General features: G+C 34.3%; 1 protein-coding gene across 2 annotated transcripts in view; it reads right to left on the bottom strand.

Moving 5' to 3' along the window:
• Positions 1-23,826, bottom strand: part of LOC111517914 (uncharacterized) — a 1,107,665-nt gene that overhangs the window by 57,855 nt on the left and 1,025,984 nt on the right. The window contains exon 1 of one of the 2 annotated variants that reach the window (XM_074175687.1): positions 778-1,064. The exons of the other annotated variant lie outside the window; for it this stretch is intronic. Within the exon in view, the coding sequence (XP_074031788.1) occupies positions 778-806 (29 nt within the window). The 5' untranslated portion in view covers positions 807-1,064. Of the gene's footprint in view, positions 1-777; positions 1,065-23,826 lie in introns of those variants that run through there. 2 annotated transcript variants of the gene reach the window in all.

The raw sequence follows: 23,826 nt of genomic DNA, 5'->3' as shown, positions 1-23,826 counted from the left end.
ATAGGAGTTTTTCCATGTGTTAAAAGATGGGTTATGAACAAATAAATTAAACTTATTTTGATATTCACATAGAATTTCTTTATATTTATTTTATACTCGTGAATCAACCATTCGATAAGATTTCATTAAAATATACTATTGAAACTATTAATTTGTAACTTATGCAAAACAAGTTGCTGATACGTTAATCATTCCAACATTTTATCGAAATATAATGTTGAGACATTTTCAATTTTTGTCTAGAAAATAATTCTTCTTCTTCGTTTGTGAGTTGGTAAATCTATGAGTAATTAAATTTTTGCACATTTATTTTCACATATACTTCCCATTATTCCGTAATATATAATTCCTTAGTGATTTCATTCAAATTCACAAATTTTTCTCTGATTAAACTGGTATTTTCCATATCAATTTTTTACTTCATGAAGAAAAATACTGTGAAAATATTTCCTACTTTTTCACGCCTCAAAATATTTCAAAACCGCGATTTTTTTTGCTAAAGAGTTTCCTAGGTTTCCTAGTTATATCTATGAAATCAATTAGGGATTTGGAGAAATTCGAGCAGTTATTTCATCACTTCTTGGTTATACTATATTACATATGAATTTTCATCTATTCAGAATTTTTCAAAGGATATATTCAATATTCATTTGTAAAAACCAAAAACCAAAAAGAATTTGATTTCAAACTGGTCATGACGAGTCATTTCAACCAAATTGAAATTCTTTTTTTTAATATCACAGTAAAAGAAATTATTCGGAATGAAAAACAACCTACCTGGTATTGTTGCAAACTGCCTCTATCATTTTTCAAATACCCCCGAAAAACTTCCGAACCGAAACTCAACCATCCTCCGGTGTCGTTTTTGAAAACTTGACAAATTTCACCGACATCTGAAGAACATTGTCAACAGCAGGAAAAACAAATACCGACGCCACAAATCACAACTTTTGGTTAGTTTTCAGTTTGTTAACCTCACGCAACTTCCTGGAAACTTTCCTGGGAGACACGCACACGACAAAACTCTCCTCGCGCTCTCTGTAGACTGTGTGCGTGAGGGACACGCACAAAGCTGCAACTGCAGGAGAGAAGCACAGCAGGATTGAAGCAGGACCGAAACGGAGAGCGTCGTATCGGCGGGAGTGAGTGTGGCGAGGCGCGCGCAGGAATGCAGCCCTCTCGGGTCTTACGTATATAGCCTTGCCCACCCCTTAGGATAGGGTCCAGCAGGAGAAAAAGGAACGTTGTGGTGGCCGGCTACTTCTGCCGATGACGACGTCTTTGCGAGACGGTGTATGTTCTCGGTACGCGAAGGATTATTTGTGAGCTTCGGTTTTGTAGCAGGAAAACATGTCAGAAATGGGGAGGAAGAATCTGCTTATTTATTTCGTGTGATCACAATTGCAGGCTCCACAAATTTCTACTACTGGCACTAATTCAAACTGTAACCTTATGTTGAAGAGGAAGATATTCAATATGATGTGTTTCAGGATAAATATATATTTCGCGTGGTAAAAGGTTTTTACATGGATATAACTCTTTTACGATAAAGTACAGCAAGAAAAAAAAATAACGTTGTGATGGAGGGGAACATCTGCCGATGACGACGTCTTTGCAAGATTGTGTATTTTGAGTGGGCGGAGTATTATTTCAGAGCTTCAGTTTTGTAGCAGGAAAACATGTCAGAATGAGGAGGAGTAATCTGCGTCTTATTTCGTGTTCACAATTCGAGGATTCCCAAATTTCCACTGATTTAAATCCTATATTGAAGAAAAAAAGATTCAATATGAGGCGGTTCAGAATATAATTTTATATATTTCGCGGGATAAAAAATTTCACATATATATATCTAACTCTTCCACGATGAGGTACAGCAGGATAAAAAAGAACGTTGTGATGGCTGCTACTTCTGCCAATGACGACGTCTCTGCAAGACTTTGTATGTTCTGAGTAGGCGGAGGATTATTCCTAAGCTCACGTTTTGTAGCAGAAAAACAACTAAGAAATGGTGAGGAGGTGTGTGTTTCCTGAGGTAAGAGTGTGTTTGAATGGATATGACTATTTTAGGAAGACGTCCAGCAGTAGAAAAAATATTTCGGTGATCGGGTATTTCAGTCAATGCAGACGTTCTTGCGTGAGATTTTTTTGAGTTTTCTTTTCGGAGCTAGAAAACATCATTGAAATATTGAGGAAGAATATTCGTTTCATTTCTTTTTGATTAAAAAAGTTTTACTACTGGCATTATTTTCATACTGGACACTGTTGGAGAGACAAGGATTTAACGAATATATATTTGTGAAATGGTGTTTAAATATCTCGAGAGAGTCATATGGCTGGCTCTCTTTGTATATGACCCAGCAGTAGAAAGGAATATATTGCAGGAGAGGAAGATCGATGGTCGTGGAGAAAGCCATCAAAGTAGCTCTACTATTATAAATACTATGCAAAAGTATTTCAACGGTGAGCAATGAATCAGTATCATTTTGTAAATGATATATGAATCAGGAATTTGTTCCTGGTCATCGCTAAATATTTCTTTAGCGCTAGCTTTCCAGGATCCTGGCATCCCAGGGTGAACCTGACAAGATTGTATTCTTTGATTCCATCCCATCTCTTTAGGGATTGAATTGAGCTTGGGTGTGACGTTCGGCTAGTTCCGCAATTGTGGAAGTAATCAGCCCGTAGGTGCCATTGGGTCCTGAAATTCTCAGTCCAGCCGCTTCCCTGGCTGAAGAGTCGGCAATGCGATTACCTTTACTCCTGTAGTGCCCTTCAACCCACTTCAGGACAACTCAGGACAATGTTATCTACCGATGCTTTCTTGGTGGCACTCTAGTGCTATTTCTGAGGTAACACGTTGTCTGTTCAAGACTAATAGGGCTTGTCTGCTATCAGTGCTGATTGTTATGTTTCTGCCAGAAATTATTTTCCTGGTTATTTCTTTTGTGGCGATTGAAATACCAGCCTTTTCTGTTTGATCCATGCTAGTATTTTTTCCCATTCCCTACTCCATCCTCATGCTTAGTAATCTGGAGTACATTTCACATCCACATATATGCGTATTATATTTGTAACATCTGACTCTGTGTTCTGTTTTAGTTATATTCATTACGAGAAATTACCATATAAGTGAATATATATATACAATGTCTTTTACCCTCAAAAATTCTAATACATTGTCTAAGAAGGGATTGCTGAGTTTCTTCTAACAAAACAAGGTTTCATTAAGTAGCTACTCACAAATCCACTATGCCAGTCTATTTATGAAATTAATTTTTTTTGACTAACGATGAATATCCTGATGCTTCCCAAGGAGGTTCGTTTCGAAGCAAAGCGTCCACAACGATGGCCAAACGTTATTTGTCCTGTGTCCTCCACACAGCCTCCACTGCACAGTCAATCATTGAAGACATAACACTTGTAGTCCAATACAGCACTGTTTCGACCCATCATGGGTATCATTGGTGATGCCAGACATAACCACAAATGTATTGCTGGACCCAACTGTCCTTGAACAACTAATCTATCGATCCCATAGATAGCATCCTTGTAATGGAAGATAACTTCCTTGTTGTATCCTTTGAGGATAGTAGAGTTCAGCAATGTATTGGTGGATCAGCCCATTACCTCTGATGGATCGAAATGACGTTGTTTGGTGCTGGTTCTGCATTTTTTTAGTATTCTCAACAATGAATATACCTCATGAGAGGAATAAATTTGGGAATTTTTTTAGTCAATTCGTGAAATCTTTCGTTACAGTTATTCCTCCAACAAAAATTTCAATAAGTTTAATTTTTCTGTTGAGTTACTAAAAATGAAATCCGGAAAGTGATTCAATTTTCTAAATTTCCACTACAACTGAATTCCAGTTCAGTTTATTGTTTCATTTTTTCTCTTCTTGGAGAATTTGTTGCAGAATACAAACTGGAACAGACTTGTTCATTCATCGTTTCGAGCATTGTATATCCCCAAGTACCTGGAAACTGTCTTCCAGAACTTCGTCGAATCCTAATCTCGCTTTCGCCATCATCCGAAAAGTATTTCCAACTTTTACCCACTTCCAACCGAAAAACAACATGGCCGCCGAACGAAACTTTCCCTCATCGATTTCTCTGCTACCGGGTCCGAGTCGAAATGTAAACAACATCGATTTCACAAAATTCATGCCGGCTACCATAAAAAGTTGGGTTTAATTTCGAACTTAGTCCACAAACTCTGCTGACGCAAATTACACTTACGTTCTTCGGTACTTTCTCTTTCTAACTTGCGTGAACTAGTTTTGGAATTGTTCGTGGGGTAGGTCGAATTTTGCAGCCAGTCGTCGAATTAGCAGAAGTTCGTCGGCCAACTTTTTTTTTCCGGGAACTCGCTGCGCCTTGGAGGGGAGGGATGAGAATTTGATGGCCGCCACCACGTGGTTTTGAAGTTCCAGTCTACTTCTTGGAATTATGCAGACAGATTGAGAGTTGTAGGTGAGTGACCTTTCTGTTTCATTTGCGTTGATCGTAGTATCAAAAGAACAAGTCATTTTCGATAGACCTTGAAAAACTAGCAAAATAAAGTTTTCAACTGGGTAACCGATAATTTTTTCACTCAAACGCAAGTTTCATGTGGATTTTTTTGAACGTCCTTTCTTGTTCACTTCAAATGAGGGTGATGACAACCTTACAAAGAATATCAAAGATTAACGATCAGTTGCAAAGTTAAGCTTTGACATTGACCACCGACAAAATTCGTCCTGCAGATTCCACTGTAAGGCCACTAGTTGAAAAGTAGAGCCCAAACACAAAGCATTCATGGATTGACACCAGATTTTGCTGTTTCGACCAGCGATATGTCCCATTAGTGGTCAACTGTCCATGAAGAATCGGCCTGACATCGATGACATTTCACCTCACGAAGTCGCCATCTATAGGATAGACAGAAAACTCAATCTTCGAATATCGAAAATAAAGGGGGCTTCACATAAGCAAAGCTTCGACATCGATCGCCGGCGAAATTCGTCCTCTGTCTTCCACTTGTTGAAAATCAGAGCCCAAACACACTGTGCTGTTCATTTTGTCAAACGAGAGTTTTGAAGACAAACCAACTGATATTTTGTGCAAAATCAGTTTTCGTTAACACAATTCCCAGAGATGTTTAACACCGATTTGAACATCATTTTAGTTATTTCAAAGTGCTAGGAACTGCACATTGATGGAGATGACCTTATTAGAAATGACCTTATCGATTCTAAACTGATTTGAAATCGTTCCTGTGGAAATGATAGCTGCTTAATAAAATTATCCATTTTAACCTATTTCCCAACTTTTTTGAAGATGTCAAGGGAGATCTGCAAAAAAGTTTGAAAATAAGACGAATTTGAGAAGGAAAATTGAAAGAGATTGCATTTTTGGCTGCCAAAACGTAAAGGTACTCATCTATAAAATTTTTAGATATTTTTTGCAAAGAAACTGCTGAATAAAATGTTTTTATTCGTGATGAATTTACTGAATCCATTCAGTATTTCACTCAAGATATCTGTATGGAATTTTCCATAACAATTTCAATTTTATCAGATTGTAGTAAGTGAAAATTTCCAGAAAAGTCGATGAAAAATTCTGATTCACTTCACAAAAAGGAACGTGATGAAATTTGCTAAAAATTAATGAAAATTTATTATACCGTATTTAAATAACATTTTATTGTTATACTTTCTGGAATCATTTCACTAAACCACAATATGTGTTTCACTATACAAATTAGGTTTGTTTCAATCGTGTTCAATACTGCCATTAGTATTCAGTTGGACTGGTTTTGCATTGAACCGCCTTTGGAAGCCTCGTTTATCATCGATATTCTTTTGGGTTGTTTGCCGAGCCCATAGTGATATTGATCACAGTTGATCTCATTTCGGAACAGATATGATCTGAAATGGAATACTAACAAAAAAGAAATGAATATGGAGTTACTAGAGTTGAAAAATACATTGAAATGAACTATATGAATCCACTATGTATAGGATTCACTGAACTGCGCTCCGTTTTCACTGTTAATTGAGTTAATTGCTTTTTCTCTGTTGTCGACAATATGCCCAATTCAATATATATATATTTGGGTGAAGGTGCCAGGTTTATTCGCGTCACTGGATACTCCACCATAGTTATAATTATTTTCATATTCACTCCATGAGAGGTAACTGTCATCTTTTTACCATAAAGGGTAACTGTGCCCCTACCCGTTTGGAAAAATATATACACTGTTTAGATCCGAATCATTTTCTTTGCAATAGGGAAGTCATTATAACCGAGTTCATAAAGTTAAATCGGTTACGTACAAATTCATAATATTTGGAATTTTGATAAACAAATAACCTCATTGTATAATATTTTGAAATGAGCAAAAAGTATTCACGGTTTACCACATTTCAGTCTCTTATTTGAAATGGATTCATCTGCGTACAAATTCATTTCTATGAAGATATCTTTTCATATCTATCAAAATCAATGATGTAGCTTATGAAAGAGTTCCTATTATCTGCTGTAGCATAAAGAATAGTAGAATGTCTTTTTCATACATTCTCAGATTAAAAAAACATGCGAGGCTCTTGCTGTCTTCTAGCCAAAGTCTGTTCCACCATCACTTTGGCGTAACCATTCCGTTAAAGATTTTTTTTGATGATACCTAGTTCCTTCTCGAGACCTTTCTTTGTATTGCCGGGCCCAAAACGATCCACTAGAGCAGCGGTTTCTAAATGGTGGTCCGCGGAACCCTGGGTTCCGTAGAAGGGGCGCAGGGATTCCGCGTCCATCCGACAGTTAAATAAAACATTCGTAGAAAAGACTTGTAACTACATCTAATACGACTTCGCTTAAATCCCAGTAAGGTGCACGGCAAACATGTCGAACCTTTTAGTTGAGATATGTTAAAACAGATAATGAAAACGCATCACAAGCATCATTCCTGCTAAGTTACAGAATTACTCGTGCTAGTAAACCACACACGGTTGCAGAGAATTGAATCAAACCATGTATTGCAGACATCGTCAGTTGCGTACTCGAAGAAGATGCAGCAAAAAAAGTTGCAGCAGTTCAGTGTTCCAATAACATCATATCTGATCGGATTTATAAGATTCCAGATCACATTGAAGATGAATCAATTTGTAGGTTAAAAGACAGTGAGATGTTTGATCTACAACTTGACGAAAGTGAGATACCCCTTCGAAGGATCAATTGAAGAGGATTTGTTTCTCTGTACACTTTTGGAGACCAATACAACAGGAGAAGAAATTTTTAAAGTCATTGAACCCAATTGTAGTAGCAGTCACTGCGCGGCATTCTGCATCGTCATGCCCTTGTCGCAAAAAATATGCTATCGGCTTTAAAGAAAGTTCCCGATCAAGCCGTAAAAATTGATAATTATGTTAAATCACGTCCACTCCAGTCGAAGCTTTTCAAAAAAGCGTGTGAAGAGGTTGGAAGCCAGCATCAATCCCTTTTGCTTCACACGTAAGTAATATGGCTTTCAAAAGAAGAAGTTTTATCAAGATTATTTGAATTGCGCAACGAGCTTACGTATTCTTTGCTGAACAACCCATTTCTATATCTGTTAGTATGCTTGATGAACTATTGCATGATGAGCAATGATTGATAAAATTGGCTTACTTAGTTGATATATTCGATAAACTCAACGTAATCTGCGAGTCCCTAAAAGGAAAAACGGTAAAAGACAAAATCTCGTCTCTCAAAAACAAAATTTGCTTTCGGATAGAATGTTTGGAACCAAAAAAATTACCAATGTTACTCTTTTGAATAACTTACTGAAAGAGAATGAGTTACGAGTAACCTCAGATGTGGAAAAAACATAATTAAACATTTAATTAACCTCGAAAAATCCTTGAGAGATTATATCCCGAAGAAGTTACAGGACATCGACAGGGTTCAGAATCCATTCACAAAACATACTAAGCCATCGATGCTAACAGTGACAGAGTATGAGAATTTGATTGACATTAAGTGTTCATCCCTTCTAAAATAAAAATTCGAATCAGAAGATTCTAATCTGAATGAATTTTGGATTGCATTTAAAGATGAATACCCCGCAATCGATGAAAAAGCTATCATGGTTCTACTTCCTTTTGTGATAACTCACCGATGCAAGACTGGTTTTTCAGCTAACGCTTATACCAAAAACATGTTCAGAAATAGGCTGGATGAAGCTCCGTATCTTCGTGTTCAATTGTCAGGCATTAAGCCTAATTTTAATACTGTTATAAAAAAATATGTGGAAAAATTTCATTCTTCACATTGAAATAGTTATAGTCACTTACTTAATTGTATTTATCATTCATAATTTGTTTTTTTAAGTCTACAAGTCTAAGAACTACAAGGTAATTTCTTTAGGGTTCTGCCAAAAAAAGTTGCGTCAATTAGGGTTCCGAGACCAAAAAAAATTGTGAACTCCTGCACTAGAGTTTTGATGATTCTTTTTTTGGGATATTGATGGTGGTGTGAGTGTGTTTTCAGTGTATACATGTTTCCCGCTTAGTGTCGGTCCTCTTTACTAATACTTCTAAGAATCGCAATTCATTGTCGACTTCCTTCCCCATTTCGCAGGTGATGGAAGGTCTTAGGTAAGCTGTTGATGTGCTTCAGAAAGGTGTTTAGGTCTATAATCTCATGGTTCATGGTTCCCATGTTCCAAGATTTTGAATCATAGTAGAAATATATTAGACAATGGAAGTCCGAACTAATGAAATTCATTATTATTGGCAGATGTTTAACATTTGCCAGGCGTACCGTGAGGGCCCACAATTTTTTCAAATTTTGTTTCTAGTTAAAATATATATTTACTAAGGTATCGATTTCCCGTAACTAAACAGAAACTCAGGATGTCTATGTTGTGCTCGAAACGTAATATTGTGGTTGAAACCTTTTCGAATCTCTTCAAATTTTGGAGATTTCGGTAGTATTTGAAATTTGAGAATCAGTGTCATCCATTGTAGAATGAAGAATGGTAGAATGTGTTTTTTTCTACATATTCAGGGTCGAAAAATGAACAAATGGGCCCACATTCAGTTGCAAAAGGTATGAGTAGAAGCCAACGATATAAGTAATTGTGCACACGTCAAACGATAAGTCCTCGTTAATCCTCAGTACGAACAAGATTCGACTAGCGAGTGCTGGTTAGTGTAGCGTCATTGAGACATATTAGGTTACAAAGCTTAGATGATAAGAAGAAAAAAATGTTATATAATATATACCTTTTCATCGGTGGGAAAAGCGGCTATAGATTTTTAAATATGTAAAAAAATACTGTCGCATGGACATACTTGGGCGCGTCAGATATTGATAGCATCAATGTCCTACGTATTTTTGATAATGTTGGTATGTTAATCTGATCGTTTGCATGATGTAGGTGGTTGTACGTAAGGGTTAAAAGTGAAAAAAAAAAATTTAATCGAGCGTGTCAGATTTTCTAAGGGGGTGTTAAGTGCAACAAAAATGAGCTCTCATTCAATAATCTGACATTATTATAATGTGCAGTGCAAAAAAATTGTCATTTTGAAATACTCAAGCGCGTCAGATCAATATATATATGGTTCATATTTATGTTTTAGACGTGATGTCTGATAATCTGACGATTATATAGAGGTATTCGCTTAATCTGACAAAAACAATATTTTTTTAAAAATTTTTTCAATTCATTGAACTTAATTAATTGGAAGGCTAGGAAATAGCATACAAATAAATAAGTATATGTTTTTAAAGTAGAATAATCAATAATTAAAAATGCTCAAAAAATTTAATTTTTTATAATCAATTGATTAATTAATGAAGGAAAGAGGAAGGGAACTTAATATGTTTTTACCTACTTTTATTTGTAACTAACGTTACTGCAGTGTCGTTCTATAAGGAAATTTTCAAACTTATATATTGTATAAGTTTGAAAATGTCCTTATATATTGTATAAGTTTGAAAATTTCCTTATAGGATGAAACTGCAGTAACGTTAGTTACAAATAAAAGTGGTAAAAAATATAGAAAGTTTAATTTCTCTTTTCTTCATTATGATTTCCTACCGCGTAGTAACAGCTACATCCATCAATTAATTGATTAATGAATCATCATCTTCATCTTCATCACGAACGAGTCTCTGTGATCAGCTGTGATGGCGTTATGGCAACAGAATTCAGAGTGGGGACGGAGTGAGAGAGTAATAGATAGAGAAAAAGTGAATAGAGAATAGAGGAATAGAAACTCGGAGAGGGAAATATAGGTATCACACAGCTGCACGCATTAAACTTTATCGGCGAATTTTTGTTATTTCGGTTGCGGAAATCGTCAGATTATATATTTTTCGTTATCCTTGAATTATTTCCATCTAAAGAAAACAAAATCAGCTACGCTCGAGAATGTCGAAATGACAACTTTGCTGCCCTCCCCTTTCTTTACGTCTCTCTCAAATTGTCAGATTACTGGAATATACACTTTTTAGAAGGTAATTAACTCACCCTACCTCAATCTGACGCGCTCGAGAATTTCTGATGATCAATTTTTTTTACTAATCTGATCCTTTATCCCTCACAGGTGGCCTTATATATGGGGCTCATATTTGGTGGAGGTACTTAACCGGGTACAAGGTATCCCTGCTGCGCTTTAGTAAATCCCGAAAGCCCCTCTTGGGCTTTCCTATTAATGGAAAAACAATTGCTATTTTGTACTAGGAATCTAACCGTAGATATAATTCAAAGTTCTGAATTTTAAAGTTAGTCTTTCATAAATAATCGACAGAAAAACACATTTCAACTTTTTTACACATTGAATGAAACAAACATATTCTGGTGGTTTCTTCATACAATGAGAATATATTCTTGTGTGTCTCATTAATGTGAGAATTTGTTACTTTGACCTATTTAACGCAACGAAGCCAGGATTTCATAATCACTCGCGAGGGAGTGATATGAGAATACACGAATAATTACTTACAATAAAAGCTGTGAGGAGAAATAGAAAATATGGAGTTCAAAGTTCTTCTTGAAAATATTAACACAGTATACTTGTCTCGGATATAGCGGGATTATCAACTGAATCTGTTAAAATCGGAATATGCACGAGGTACTTTCTATGAGATATCAGTATATTTCACAGGTTTTTTTTTAATTCAAATCACAACTGGCAGTGGAATCCCAGTATGAATTCCTGATCAAATTGATGAAAAAGAATTAAAGTTCACGATGAGTAGTTTCATTTATTGCTGATTGTCTAATTGGTATTGCCTAAAAATATCGAAGCTTGAATTTGCAGAATAGAAAATTTTCTGAGAAAAATTTTGAATCGAGTGGTATTCATAAAGAACATTGTCCTGAAATATTTTCAACTGAACGCATCGATATAAAAACGAAATGTCAATTCTCAAATCAAATTAATTTCATTACCTGAATAACGAGAAATTAAAAAAAAATTGTTCGAAAGTACAATTATTAATGACATATTGTTCGACTATATGATCAGAGTATGTGAAAGACTAAACTCGTATTTTTTTAATGTGAGGATTGCATTTTTTCTAAGGACAGAAGAGAAGCATTACAGGAGAATCCTCAAGGTCCTCTAAGAGCGGTGCCTGTGCGAAAGTAACGATTCATTGTTTAAAAAATTGTCCAAAATCTGTTTTTTAATAAAGCATTAATAAATTTACTGGGTTAGTTTTTTTATTGGGTCTTGGGTGGACATATTCTCACTGAAGCAGTGTTGTGATTCTGACAACAACTGGGGTTTTTCAAGAAACATATACAATCTGTTTAGAATAACCTTCTCGAGAACTTAAGCAAGACTAGTTATGAGTGAGACTGGTCTATAGTTTGCTACATCGTTTTTTCTCCACTTTTATATATAGGAGTTATAACAACCATTTTGAGAGCTGAGGAAAAACATCCCTGCTCTAATGACATATTCACTAGATGTGTGAATTTCTGTAGAAGCATTTATGCAGTTCTAATATTTAGTCACGATCATATTGAATATTTGATTCAATTAATTCAGTTTGATAAGTGATTGAGATTGTGAGAATGATGAATAACTAGGCCCTGAGTCACATATGATTCAAGAATAATAACATCTAGACGTTGATTTTACGGCTATTAGTTTTATTGCTGCCAGTTTCATCGCTGTTGAACAACTCTACTTTGGAGGCCTTACTTTCAGTTTTATCACTTTGAAAAAAAATTATCGTTGATCTAGCCTCCAATTTTTCTACCATACTGTCGCTGTGAAAGAAGTAATCATTATAATTGATCGGAGAAATCAATGGCTATTTTTTGATGCTTGGTGTTTTTTAGTGTTCTTTGCCAACTGTTTCTTGGGTATATATTGGTTTGAATAATAACGAATCTATTGGAGCATTATTCTGTGATTTCTCAGAAGCGTTCGACTGCTTGAACCATGAAACACTATTATTTAAACTTCAGTGCTATGGCTTTAGAGGATTGTCATATAATTGGCTTCATAGTTATCTAACAGGCACGAAGCATTAAGTAAAACTCCAAGGGTATACATCAGGTGTACCACAAGGTTCGGTTCAGGGTCCTATCCTTTTTCTGCTTTATCTGAATGATTTGGTAACCATTGATATTACAGGGAAGTTCACACTTTTTGCAGATGATACCACGATCCTTTGGCGTGGAACAAATGAAGATAATCCCAGAGACATCATAACTCTGGATCTCTATAGGGTTAAACAGTGGTGCCGTTCAAACTCCTAATGTTTCAACACAAATGAAACAAACATAGTTTACTTCAAACTCAATTTTGACGATTTACTTACGCTATAGTTAACAAAACCCACACAAAATGTTTAGGGGTATTTATAGATGATAAATTAAAATTTGATGAGCATAAAACAAATTTATGCAAAAAACCTAGCATCTGGCTGCTATGCAATTCGAGTAGTCAGCAACTACTAAATTCAGTATTCGTTCTACAAAAAAGGGCTGTCAGATACATATGTGGGACAAAATTTACAAGACCACTGCAAACCACTTTTCATTAGTCAGAAAATCCTTACTGAACCTTGATTATTCCTTTTAGAAACCGTTTGCCTAATTCACAAAAAATCCTTCAACTCAACAGAAAATAATAACAGACGTTACCACACGAGAGGAAGTCGGAATTTACCCTTGCCAATCCCAAAATCAGCAATCACAAAATTTTCTTTGATATATGACAATGTGCTATAGGGCAATAGGAAATTTAAAAAAATCAGAAAATTAATTGAAGGAGTCCTTCTGCAAAAAGCCCACTAGGACTTAAAGGAATATTGCGATTATGTATTTTAACTCTTAGTATTTCAGATGTCTACATATCTGTAATGATTTATATTTTGTTTCATTTATGTGTATTCGTATATGTACATTTTCAACCCTATAATGATTGTTCACTGTATATCATAATTTTAATATTTTTTAAAAACTTTAACATTGTCGACTTCATGAAGTTTCACTAGCTTTGTTTAAGGATTTCTTGGACAATAAAGCATGATTGATTGATTTATTGATTTTGAGTGAAAATCTCATGATAAAATAACTGTTATTTGAATACGCAACAGATAATTATGTCGAGCCTTTTCATTATACGTTTCCTTCATACTACATAGTGTACGGCTTGATTTTTTGAGAAACTCGAGAAGAAAATAATATATTTCTTATTCAGGAATGCGATGAATGAGCTGACAATAAATCAATATACGTAAAAACATGGCCTATATCACTATCGAATCGAATGCAACCATCGGCATAAATCTAGGCATATTAACCGACAGGTTCATAGATCGGTCGGTGATATCGCCTTTACGGTGGATTTCTTGAGACTGCTTCCAGGCCATATATCACCCGGTATATCACGTCTGGCCGATAAATCAGGGCTCTGCCTACCGACGGTGCAGCAGGCGGCGGCACCACCAGCCTGCTATGATTTTACTTGAGATTCCCTTTTTAGACCTTTTTGTAGTTCGGGCGATAAGTAATCGGCATTTGGGAAGTTTTGAGGGTAAGTAACTGGGAGTTCTTGTCGACTGTAGTATCGAATAAACAAGAATGGTCACATTAGCTCGTTATGCTTCGTGGTAAATTCTAAGAACTGAACCTGATACTTGCGTGAGGTTAGTAGCAAACAAAACACGAAATAATATGCTTCTAGGAAAATTGCGCCCAAGGATCTCTTTTTGATGATCAAAAGACTATTTTGTGGAGGAAATTAAAGTTTTTCATTGATCTTTTTTGGTATTTTTACCTTCCACATTTGAAATATTTTTCACGAAGAAACTTTATTTCCAACAACTTGTATTTTACTATTTTGCTTGTGAAAAAAAAGAGCTGGGAACTTTTAAAGATACTTATCTTGAAGTTTCGGAGGCCAAAATCTGCCTCAGACTTCAACATTGGAAAAACTTGCTGATTTTTTCAGTTTCCTTCATTTGCAAACTTCCCCAACAGATATCAACGTAGTTTTGAAATGTAAACTATGTTAATATTGTTGGTTGACTTTTAAAATATTCCATGAACTACAAGACAAGTCAGACGTTGCAATGAGAAAAACAAAGTTAATACTTTTCATCATGTAGAAAAGTGTTACATATTAAATTTTTATGTTTCAGAAAAAAAATACAAAACTTATTTTATTCAAACATTCAAAAGATTTGAAATTTTAAAAATTATTTCACTGGCTATGCATGGCACTTACTGGTAGGGTGTTAGCAACCATAAAGAAAAAGGAAAGGAAAAAGGAAGTTCAAAAATTGACAGTTAAAAACAAAAACAGGATTACCAAAAGGCACAACAACAGCATTGTTGACACTAGCAAATTCAAAAGTATCTGAATATGGGTACAGTGCTGCCAAGTACTCACAATTGAAGTGAATGACAGACTCAGCACTGCGTCCAAATCCACACTTGGGGAACCTGGGGAAATGAGTTCCAATTTTAAGATGTAATTATAAATGTTGCTGAGGTTGTTGATCTCAGTCTTTTTATTCATGTTGTTGGTATTCCTTTTGATAAAGAACATTTCTTTAAACAAACGTTTTTGTAAGATGCTTTCAGTACACAACACCCTGACTTCGGTGTAGTTCATTGTGTGCGTTGTGTTGATAACATATTCTGCAAGTGCACAGGTGGTTTTATTTGTATTACAATCACTTTTATGTGACGTTATGCGTCCTGATAAAATTCTAAATGTTTGACCAACATATGTCTTTTCACATGTATGACAAGGAATTTCATACACTACATTTGATTTTTCTAAAGTTTTCAACGGAGTTTTGATTCTGGAAAAAAGACTATTCGTAGTGGTGACAATGTATTGAGCAAATTTTATATTTTCACTCTTGAAAACGTTCAGGAGTTTGGGTGTTAAGGACTGAAAATATGGTAATGTTTTGAAAAATAATAAATTTGGAGGAATATCTCCACTGTTTGACAAATTTAAATTATTATTATTTATGGGATTAATTGAATTATTTGAAAAAGTATTCACTGTGGAAAAGGAGCTGAAAAGTAGTTTGTTCAAAAGTTTATAAAGATATGAATTTTCAAGGAGAATACCTTTTAGTTCTTTGATACATTCATCTTTGAAAAGTGGATGTGTTAAATTGATCAATCTGTTCTTCATGGTAAGTACTAAGTTTATTTTCATCTCCGTTGGATGGTAAGAATGGTAGTTCAGTAACCTGTTACTTGCACATGGTTTCCTATACCATCTTGTACGTAGAACATTATCTGGATATCTGCATACACGCATATCTAGGAATGGTAAACTGTTGTTACCTTCCTCTTCAGCTGTGAATTGCAGATGCTCGTTGAAACTGTAAAAAGTTGTTAATGCTTCTTCAGTTCTCCCACGAGGAACAGATAGGATCAAATCATCCACGTAACGTTTAATGAAAGGAATATTAAAAGGGATTCTATCCTTTACATTCATAATTAGGTCATTTAATTAAAATTTACTAAAATGGGGGAAATGGTTGAACCCATTGGGGTACCAAAAATTTGTTTATAGAAACTAGGACATTGGAGTCAAAAATATATTCTAAAATCGATTTGAAATTCGGAAAATCAAGCATACAATGCTGAGAGAAGACATCCGAATGGTGTTGTAATGTTTAACTCGACTCAATTTTTTTGGCAGTACCCAATAATACTCGAAAATAGTCGACTTTGCTACGATTTGTTTTCAATTTCCATACATTTTTATGCTAAAGTAATCCTCGAACTCACTTGGTACAGTTGAATTATATTCGAAAATAAAAAAAACTATGAATCCAGAATGTATTTTCTATAGACAAAAAATACTCCAGCAAAAAATGTTTAGATAAAATAAAAATATCTTCAAACAACATTCGTTCCAGACGAGCGAAGAGAGACTAAAAAATCCGAATACGACCTCCCTGCAAACTGAAAAATGACATTTTAAATGGTTCTTAATTAGCAAACTAAACCATACCCTCTTTAAAAAAGATTAAACCGTATGTTTGTGAAGCGACGTAAATGCCGGTTGAGTGACATGAACCTCGAACGAGTCGTATTCGCCCCCTGCGAAAAAGGGAAAGCTGCCGCGGAAAAAAGTGGCCGTGTTAAACCGAAACATTCAATTTTTATACCTTGAATGTTATGATGTCAAATATTCATTATTCAAGCGAGCTCGCCAATTCCTGTTATAGGGTTAAGCTTGTGATGGGGTTAATTTTCGCTTTTTTCCCAATAGGGGGCGATTTGTGATATGGCGGTAGAAAATTGCAGTATTGACGGCAAAAGTGGGGTTATGAATGAACTTAAACGGTTATTTCAGAAACAAGTATTATTTCTAAAAATAGGTAAGTGAGATTCTGAGTATTCGGATATCGATTATTTTGTCGAATTGAGATACTGTCGAGTTTGAATTTGAATAGATTTTTTCCAATAATGAAGAATTGAAGATCTTTTCAAAATATTAAAAATTTATGGGCAGTATATTGAAGAAGAAAGTAATACAAATCTTGAAATTATGAAACAACAAAAATTAATTGGCGCTCCAGGGCGACTTCCAGTGGCACATTTGCTTTTTCAGCTGCAGAAAAACCCGGAAAAACCTGCAGCACCAACAAAATGTAGGGTGTCTCCAGAAGCTCTAATAAATTCAAGACATCGTCAGAACACTTAGTAACACGACTATCGTCAAACTCAAATCAGTCCGTTTCGTCTTTGACCAATGCGACATAATGACCAGATTCAATGCCAGAACCACCGTGAACAATGACCGCATGAAGATTATAATGGCGGTCTGCTAGATTGAAGTGTTCATCTATTTTGAACCTTCGTAAGAGTTTTCTCATAATAGTCAGTCAGTTTGGCGCATGTTTGGCAATACAGTTGATCATCACCCGATGAAAATTCCATTTTCAGATGATTTAACAATAGGCTTTGCACGGACTGGTTATCAGTTATATTAGGAAACGCTAGTTGCAGAAAATCACATACGTTTTTGTTACCTCTTGAACATTTACTACAAAGTAAACAAGTGAGGATTTTTCCACCAAAAAATCCACAAACACAAGACGAGATAGACTGTACGGAATCATTCAATTCAGAGCGGTCAGGAGTATTGATTCTATTTTTTTGCTCACGAAGAGTATTCAACAAGAACCCCAAGAATTCGGGGCAATCCTCTTCTATTCTAACGAGTATCTAGTGGACTTGGTGAGAAAGATGATACATTCTTACGAAACTGCAACTGCATGAACAATTGTTTGAGATTGGTGAATAAGTAGAAAACATTCTTGGTCATCGTTGAAACCTCGTTCTTGAAATTCTTCGTCATAAACAACACTCGAAAAGTGCTACTCATGTAGCAAGTGGAAGGAGATGGAACAATCACTTGCGAATTAACCTCGCTAGGAGACTGATGAATATACATATATTTCGGCTTGTTTCGAAGAGATTTCAGTTCCGTACTAAAATCAAATTTTTGACATCTTTTCGACCCTCCACTGAAAGAGAGATTGAAAATTCTTGATTCAAAATAGATTGATTCAATAACAGTCAAAATTTTTCAAATTGTGACTGTTATCAGGAAAGTAAAAACCTTTGGTATACGCACATTTGTCAGTGAAAACTCCGAAACTGACAACCAGCTTGGAAAAAATTGAATTAATGAAAATCTTACTCGAAACTTGAATCTCTTTAAAGTTGATCTTGAATGACGGCTCGCATTTTTGTACACTATGTATTCTACATTCTATGTTTCAAAAACAGTCAAAGTAAATTTTGACGAACTCATGTATTTCTCATTAAGTAAAAATGTTACAACCAAGACGAAGGTATATATTAAAAGGGTATGTATTTTTTGAGTGGAACCAGTTTTTCTGAAAAATGCTTTTTAAATAAATTATCTTCATTCACAACAATTTAGTAGTAAATTTCACAATAATCAGAAAGAATTGCTATAGTCGATCATAGATTGTTAATGTGAACAAAGCATCCACCGTCAATCAAATTTTTACACTGCAAAAAAAGTGTCAGAATATCTGGAGCAAATTTTAATGATCACTGCAAACACTTGTTTGTTAAAAATATGGAATAATGCCATTACCGTGTTTGTTCATATACTATTCTATGATTGATATGGACATATAGAACACTGTACGTTGATATGCAGGACCCACTTATTGAAATCATATATATGAAGAATTTTTCTTTATTTTAAATATTGCCTTCGGCAATACTGCACGACTGTATGTGCGTTTAGGTAATTTGTATTTTATTTTTATATATTTAAGTCTGTATGTGTGTGCGAGTGCATGCATACCTATATGTATGATTTATTAATATAATTCATATTATGAAAGAATTTATACTATAAACTGACACAGTCTTCTTAGTTTTACATTGTATAATGAATGACATGACTTGCTACGAATGTTTTTTTCTTATTACATAACGTAGTCAAATAAAATCTATCTATCTATCTTTAACATTGCAATGTATCAATATCAGCAATTGTCCTCATTGTAATTGTCATATTAATGTTCAGAAATAATAATAATAATAATGTAATTAATGTATATAATACATTCGTAACAGAATTTTATTGTATCTATATCTATTGTTCATAATAAAACTTCATTGAAAATTGAATATTTATGTATTATTTAGTGCTATTTGGTCGAAAAAAATTGTGTTCAGAATATTATTATATATAAACATAATCTTTTATACTTTTGATAACCATTAAAAATTTCAATGTTAATGATTGTTGTACAAAAAATATTTTCCATTCGGCGTACCTAAATACCAACTAGGGTATTTTCTGAATATCTCAACCACGTAGCAGTAGACATTCCATATTAAGCGAGGTCAGTTGTCCTCCTAATCCCACCACCACGTCAACCCGACAATAAACGTTCCATCTCGAGACAATTCCGTGGAAACCGCTCATTTTCCAGCATCTCAGCAATTCCAAATCACTGAAATTGAATTAAGTGTTGTGTCGGTAAGATTGCCCGCTGCCGAGCGATAAAATCCTGCAGGGCAGAGAGGTCCGGTGAGGTCACTACTACATTACGGCACTCTAATGGAGGGTTTAAAATCCAAAATATACTCAGATAAGACACAGATTGTGAGTCTAATTTCGTTAGAGGCGTGGTTTCCGAAAGCTGATATTATGAATTATTTAAATTTGAAATTATAGGGAAGATTACTTCAGATCAGAATGAAATAGCAGGAAATGTTTCCTTTGAGTGGAGTAAACAATGTTTCCTGATATAGTAAAAAGTAATCAATGCTTCAGATTACAGTAATTTACTTCAGATCACTGTTCAAAAATAAAAGCCAGTGAATCCAATATTATTATATTCATGTTCCGAAATGAACATCAATATCAACAATGAACAGCTGACATTGGTTAATGAAGCTGAATGTCTCGTTATTCTGATAGATACTAGGTTAGGTTAGGTCAAAAGTGAGTGGGTTTATTCGACCCTCCACTGCAACCCTCAAGGGTTTACTGTGGCTCACACCTATTCACACTCGACCAAATATACTCAGCTTCTTAGCGAAGCCCTTCGGTATGGTAAGTCATCTTTAAGGTCAGATGGTGAAAGTGCGGCTCTGCCGACTCTGAAAACCTTATTCAGTCCCCAGCGGGGCAGGCACAGAGTATGTGCTCTGCTGATTCGAAAAGTATATCAAAGGTCTTTTGCATTGAACATGTTCTATTCTGAAAACGATATATGGAAGTCGAAAAACTTTAACACCGTATGTGAAAGCTTTCTTTCGTGAGATATAGGTACTGTCATTGTTCAACTATGGTGATTCCCTACATGTTTTTGCTCAATAAGGCATTAGCAAAACAACATTCAAAAGGTACAAAAATTCATGTTTGAGACTGATTTTTGGAACTTGCAGACGTTAGAGGATATCACATAAATTACGAACCATCGGATGGTTGAATATGGCTGATAGGAGACATACATTTCACATTTCAAAAATCACCTTAAATTGTATTTACATCATAATCAAGATCAAGCTTATTCCGTGACATTCAAAATCGTAATTCATGAATGAAGTGTGTGTATTTTCTATAATGTTATCCAATTTGGTACTGAAGAGCCTTAGGGCAAGTGTCTTAAGGCGAAACACCGGTGTATACCAGTTAGGGTGACAGTGTTCCATGTGAGTACAATTTATTACCATTCATTCAAAGTAGAACTCATGTGAATGATATCTGATTCTTATTCCTCAACGAATGTTTGATATACAAACTGAATAGAGAAAAGTATCTTCTGTATAATTCAGTGTTCATATAGAAGTATTTGTTTCGAAAGAATTTTTTTCTTTCGTGTAATTCAATGTTTATATGAAAGTAGCTGTTTCAGGAGGACTTTCAGTTTGTGTCTGAAAGTTACTTCTTTGCATGATCTAAACATCCATGTATAGCGTTACTTATTTTCAAATTGATTACTTCCTTCCTTTCTTTGGAAGATTCTCTCATCCATTTTTTTGTATCAGATGGAGTAGTAGAAAGCCAAAAACTTTCTTTTCCAAAAATCATAATCAACTGTGATCAGGTAGTAAGTCCCCAGTCATTCTTAGTTCTTTAAGCAAATTCGATGTACTTGATTTTATTATTTTTTCTTTCTTTACCTTTTATTCTGAGAATGAAACACACTATCTATGTGTAAAATTATGAAGGTTGGGTGAAAGAACAGTTTTTTTAGGGACCTGTCTCTACAAAAAGAGAACTCTGTTTTTTATTTTCATTTATTTTGAATTATGTTTAGATTAAAATATAAAGTAGCTAATAATGGAAATAACAAAGACGTTGATTATTGGGAAAGAAAGTTTTTGGCTTTCTACTACTTCATCTTGATACAAAAAAAAGGATGGGGGAATCTTTCAAAGAAAGGAAGGAAGTAATCAATTTGAAAATAAGTAACTCTATACATGGATGTGTAGATCATGCAAAGAAGTAACTTTCAGATACAAACTGAAAGAAAGTCCTCCTGAAACAGCAACTACATTGAATTACACGAAAGAAAAAAATCTTTCGAAACAAATACTTCTATATGAACACTGAATTATGCAGAAGATACTTTTTTCTACTCAGTTTGTATTTCAAACATTCGTTGTGGAATAAAAATCAGATATCATTCACATGAGTTCTACTTTAAATGAATAGTAATAAATTGCACTAACATGGAACACTGTCACCCTCACTAGTATACACCGATGTTTCCCTTTGAGACACTTGCCTCAAGGCTCTTCAGTACCAAATTGGATAAGATTATAGAAAATACACACAATTCATTCATGAATTACGATTTTTTAAAACTTTCTTTCCTAAAAATTAATCACTCCTAAAAATATAACCCCTTCAATTCAAACGTTGATTATTATTATTATAAATGCAAAACGCTAAAAAAGTGCCCAAACATAATCATTATTTCGTTATGATTTGCCACAGCTGCTATAGGTGGGTTTATAAGGCTTTACCGAGTCCATCATACTGTGTATCGCAAAAGGTTGCAAACAGAAAATTTAATGAGCGTTCGAGTCGTTTTTCATCTGCAGTGGCCAACCAAAGTTTTAATAAAAAAAAACACCCAGTATGTGAATACCCCATTCAATTCCATATTATTTTAGCTCTCTAATGAATTTTTGGTTTCGAATTTCTATTGCGGCATTGCCAAGTTATTACAGAAAAACCTATTTTGCAGACAATATTTTTATAATTTACCACACGCATGTCAACAGCAATTAAGTGTTTATTTTAGACATAGTAAATCAACATCACTATAATAATTTCTGGAATGTCATCTTTCGGAAACAATATATAGGGTGTTCGGTAAAACCGGTCAAGTTTCATTCACTTGCAATCAGACATAATTCAACTACCTCTGATAAAAAATATTGTGAAATGTTGAAACATTTCATACAAATGACAAAATACAGGGTTTTTTTTGAAAAACTTGAATTATGTCTGTTTGAAAATGAATGAAATTTGACCAGTTTTACCGAGCACCCTTTATATTGTTTCCGAAAGTTGAGATTTCCGAAATTATCATAGTGGTGTTGACCAATTATTCTGTAGACATGCGGGTGGTGAATTAAAAAAATATTTCATCAGTTCAGACTTCCATTGTCTAATATCATATAAATTGATTTGAAATCCCTGAAAGAATCTGTAAAAATGAAAGAGATTAGCTGAAAAAACAGTTTTTTTGAGCAGAACACTGAAATAACAGTGGAATAACATACAAGCAACAATAAAAAAAAAACAAAAAATTGAACTATTAACACGAGCTGAAAAAAAAATTTAAAAAAATAATAACAAGATGTGAAAATTAAAAATATAAAATCAGAAGATTCCAAACCAAGTTACTTCACGACGTTTCGATTGTTAGTATCCACAATCGTCTTCGGATATCCACTATTGTGAAAACGTGAAGTAACTTGGTTTGGGTTCTTAAAATTTTATATTTCAAATTCTTATTTCTCGTTAATGATTTTTTCAGCTCGTGTCAATAGTTCATTTTTTTGGTTTTTTTGATTGTTGTTTGTATGTTATTTGATTGTTATTTCAGTTTTTGCTTAATAAAACTGTTTTTTTCAGCTGATATTTTCAATTTTTTACAGATTCTTTCAGGGATTTCAAATCAATTTATATCATATTAGACAATGGAAGTCCGAATTGATGAAATACACCACGAAACATCGTCCACCTTCAAATAAACGTTAAAAAAATATTGTCTGCAAAATAGATTCTTTTGGTAATGTCATAATGGAAATTCAAACATAAAAAATTCTCAGAGAGATAAAAAAATATGGAATTGAATGACGAATTCATGTACTGAATGTTCTATTTGAAAAATATAACTTTTGGTGGCTACGCTCGGCTGAATTACCCATTATGCGAGAAAATAATTTTGGAAGATAGTATTTATCGATATGACTGCCAAGAAAACTGAGCAATTTGAAATATTGTTTTCCCTGATAGCAATGAACTGAGGGAATCTTGTTGACTCACCCTGTATTTATAATCTATCAACACTATTATGTGTTTGTGTATGCATATGTGTTCTTCACTTAATTTTCACACCTTTCAGAACTGATGTGACAATGAATATTCCTACATCATTTGAAGAACTCAGGTCTCTCTATTACTTCTGCAAATTTCGAAGTAAATATTTCTAACAGATCATCATTAGTAAAAACTTTCAACTTCAACTCCAAACAATTCTTGAAAAAATTACATGAAAACTACTTTCATAATATCACTGAAATTTACTTTTGAACACAAACTACGTTTTCTTCAGAAATGAA

This window comes from Leptinotarsa decemlineata, unplaced genomic scaffold (assembly GCF_025532065.1).
Source record: "Leptinotarsa decemlineata unplaced genomic scaffold, Ldec_3_MD MMD2_tig00001064_RagTag_RagTag, whole genome shotgun sequence".
Classification (NCBI taxonomy): Eukaryota; Metazoa; Arthropoda; class Insecta; order Coleoptera; family Chrysomelidae; genus Leptinotarsa; species Leptinotarsa decemlineata.
This window is presented reverse-complemented; position numbering and strand designations above follow the sequence as displayed.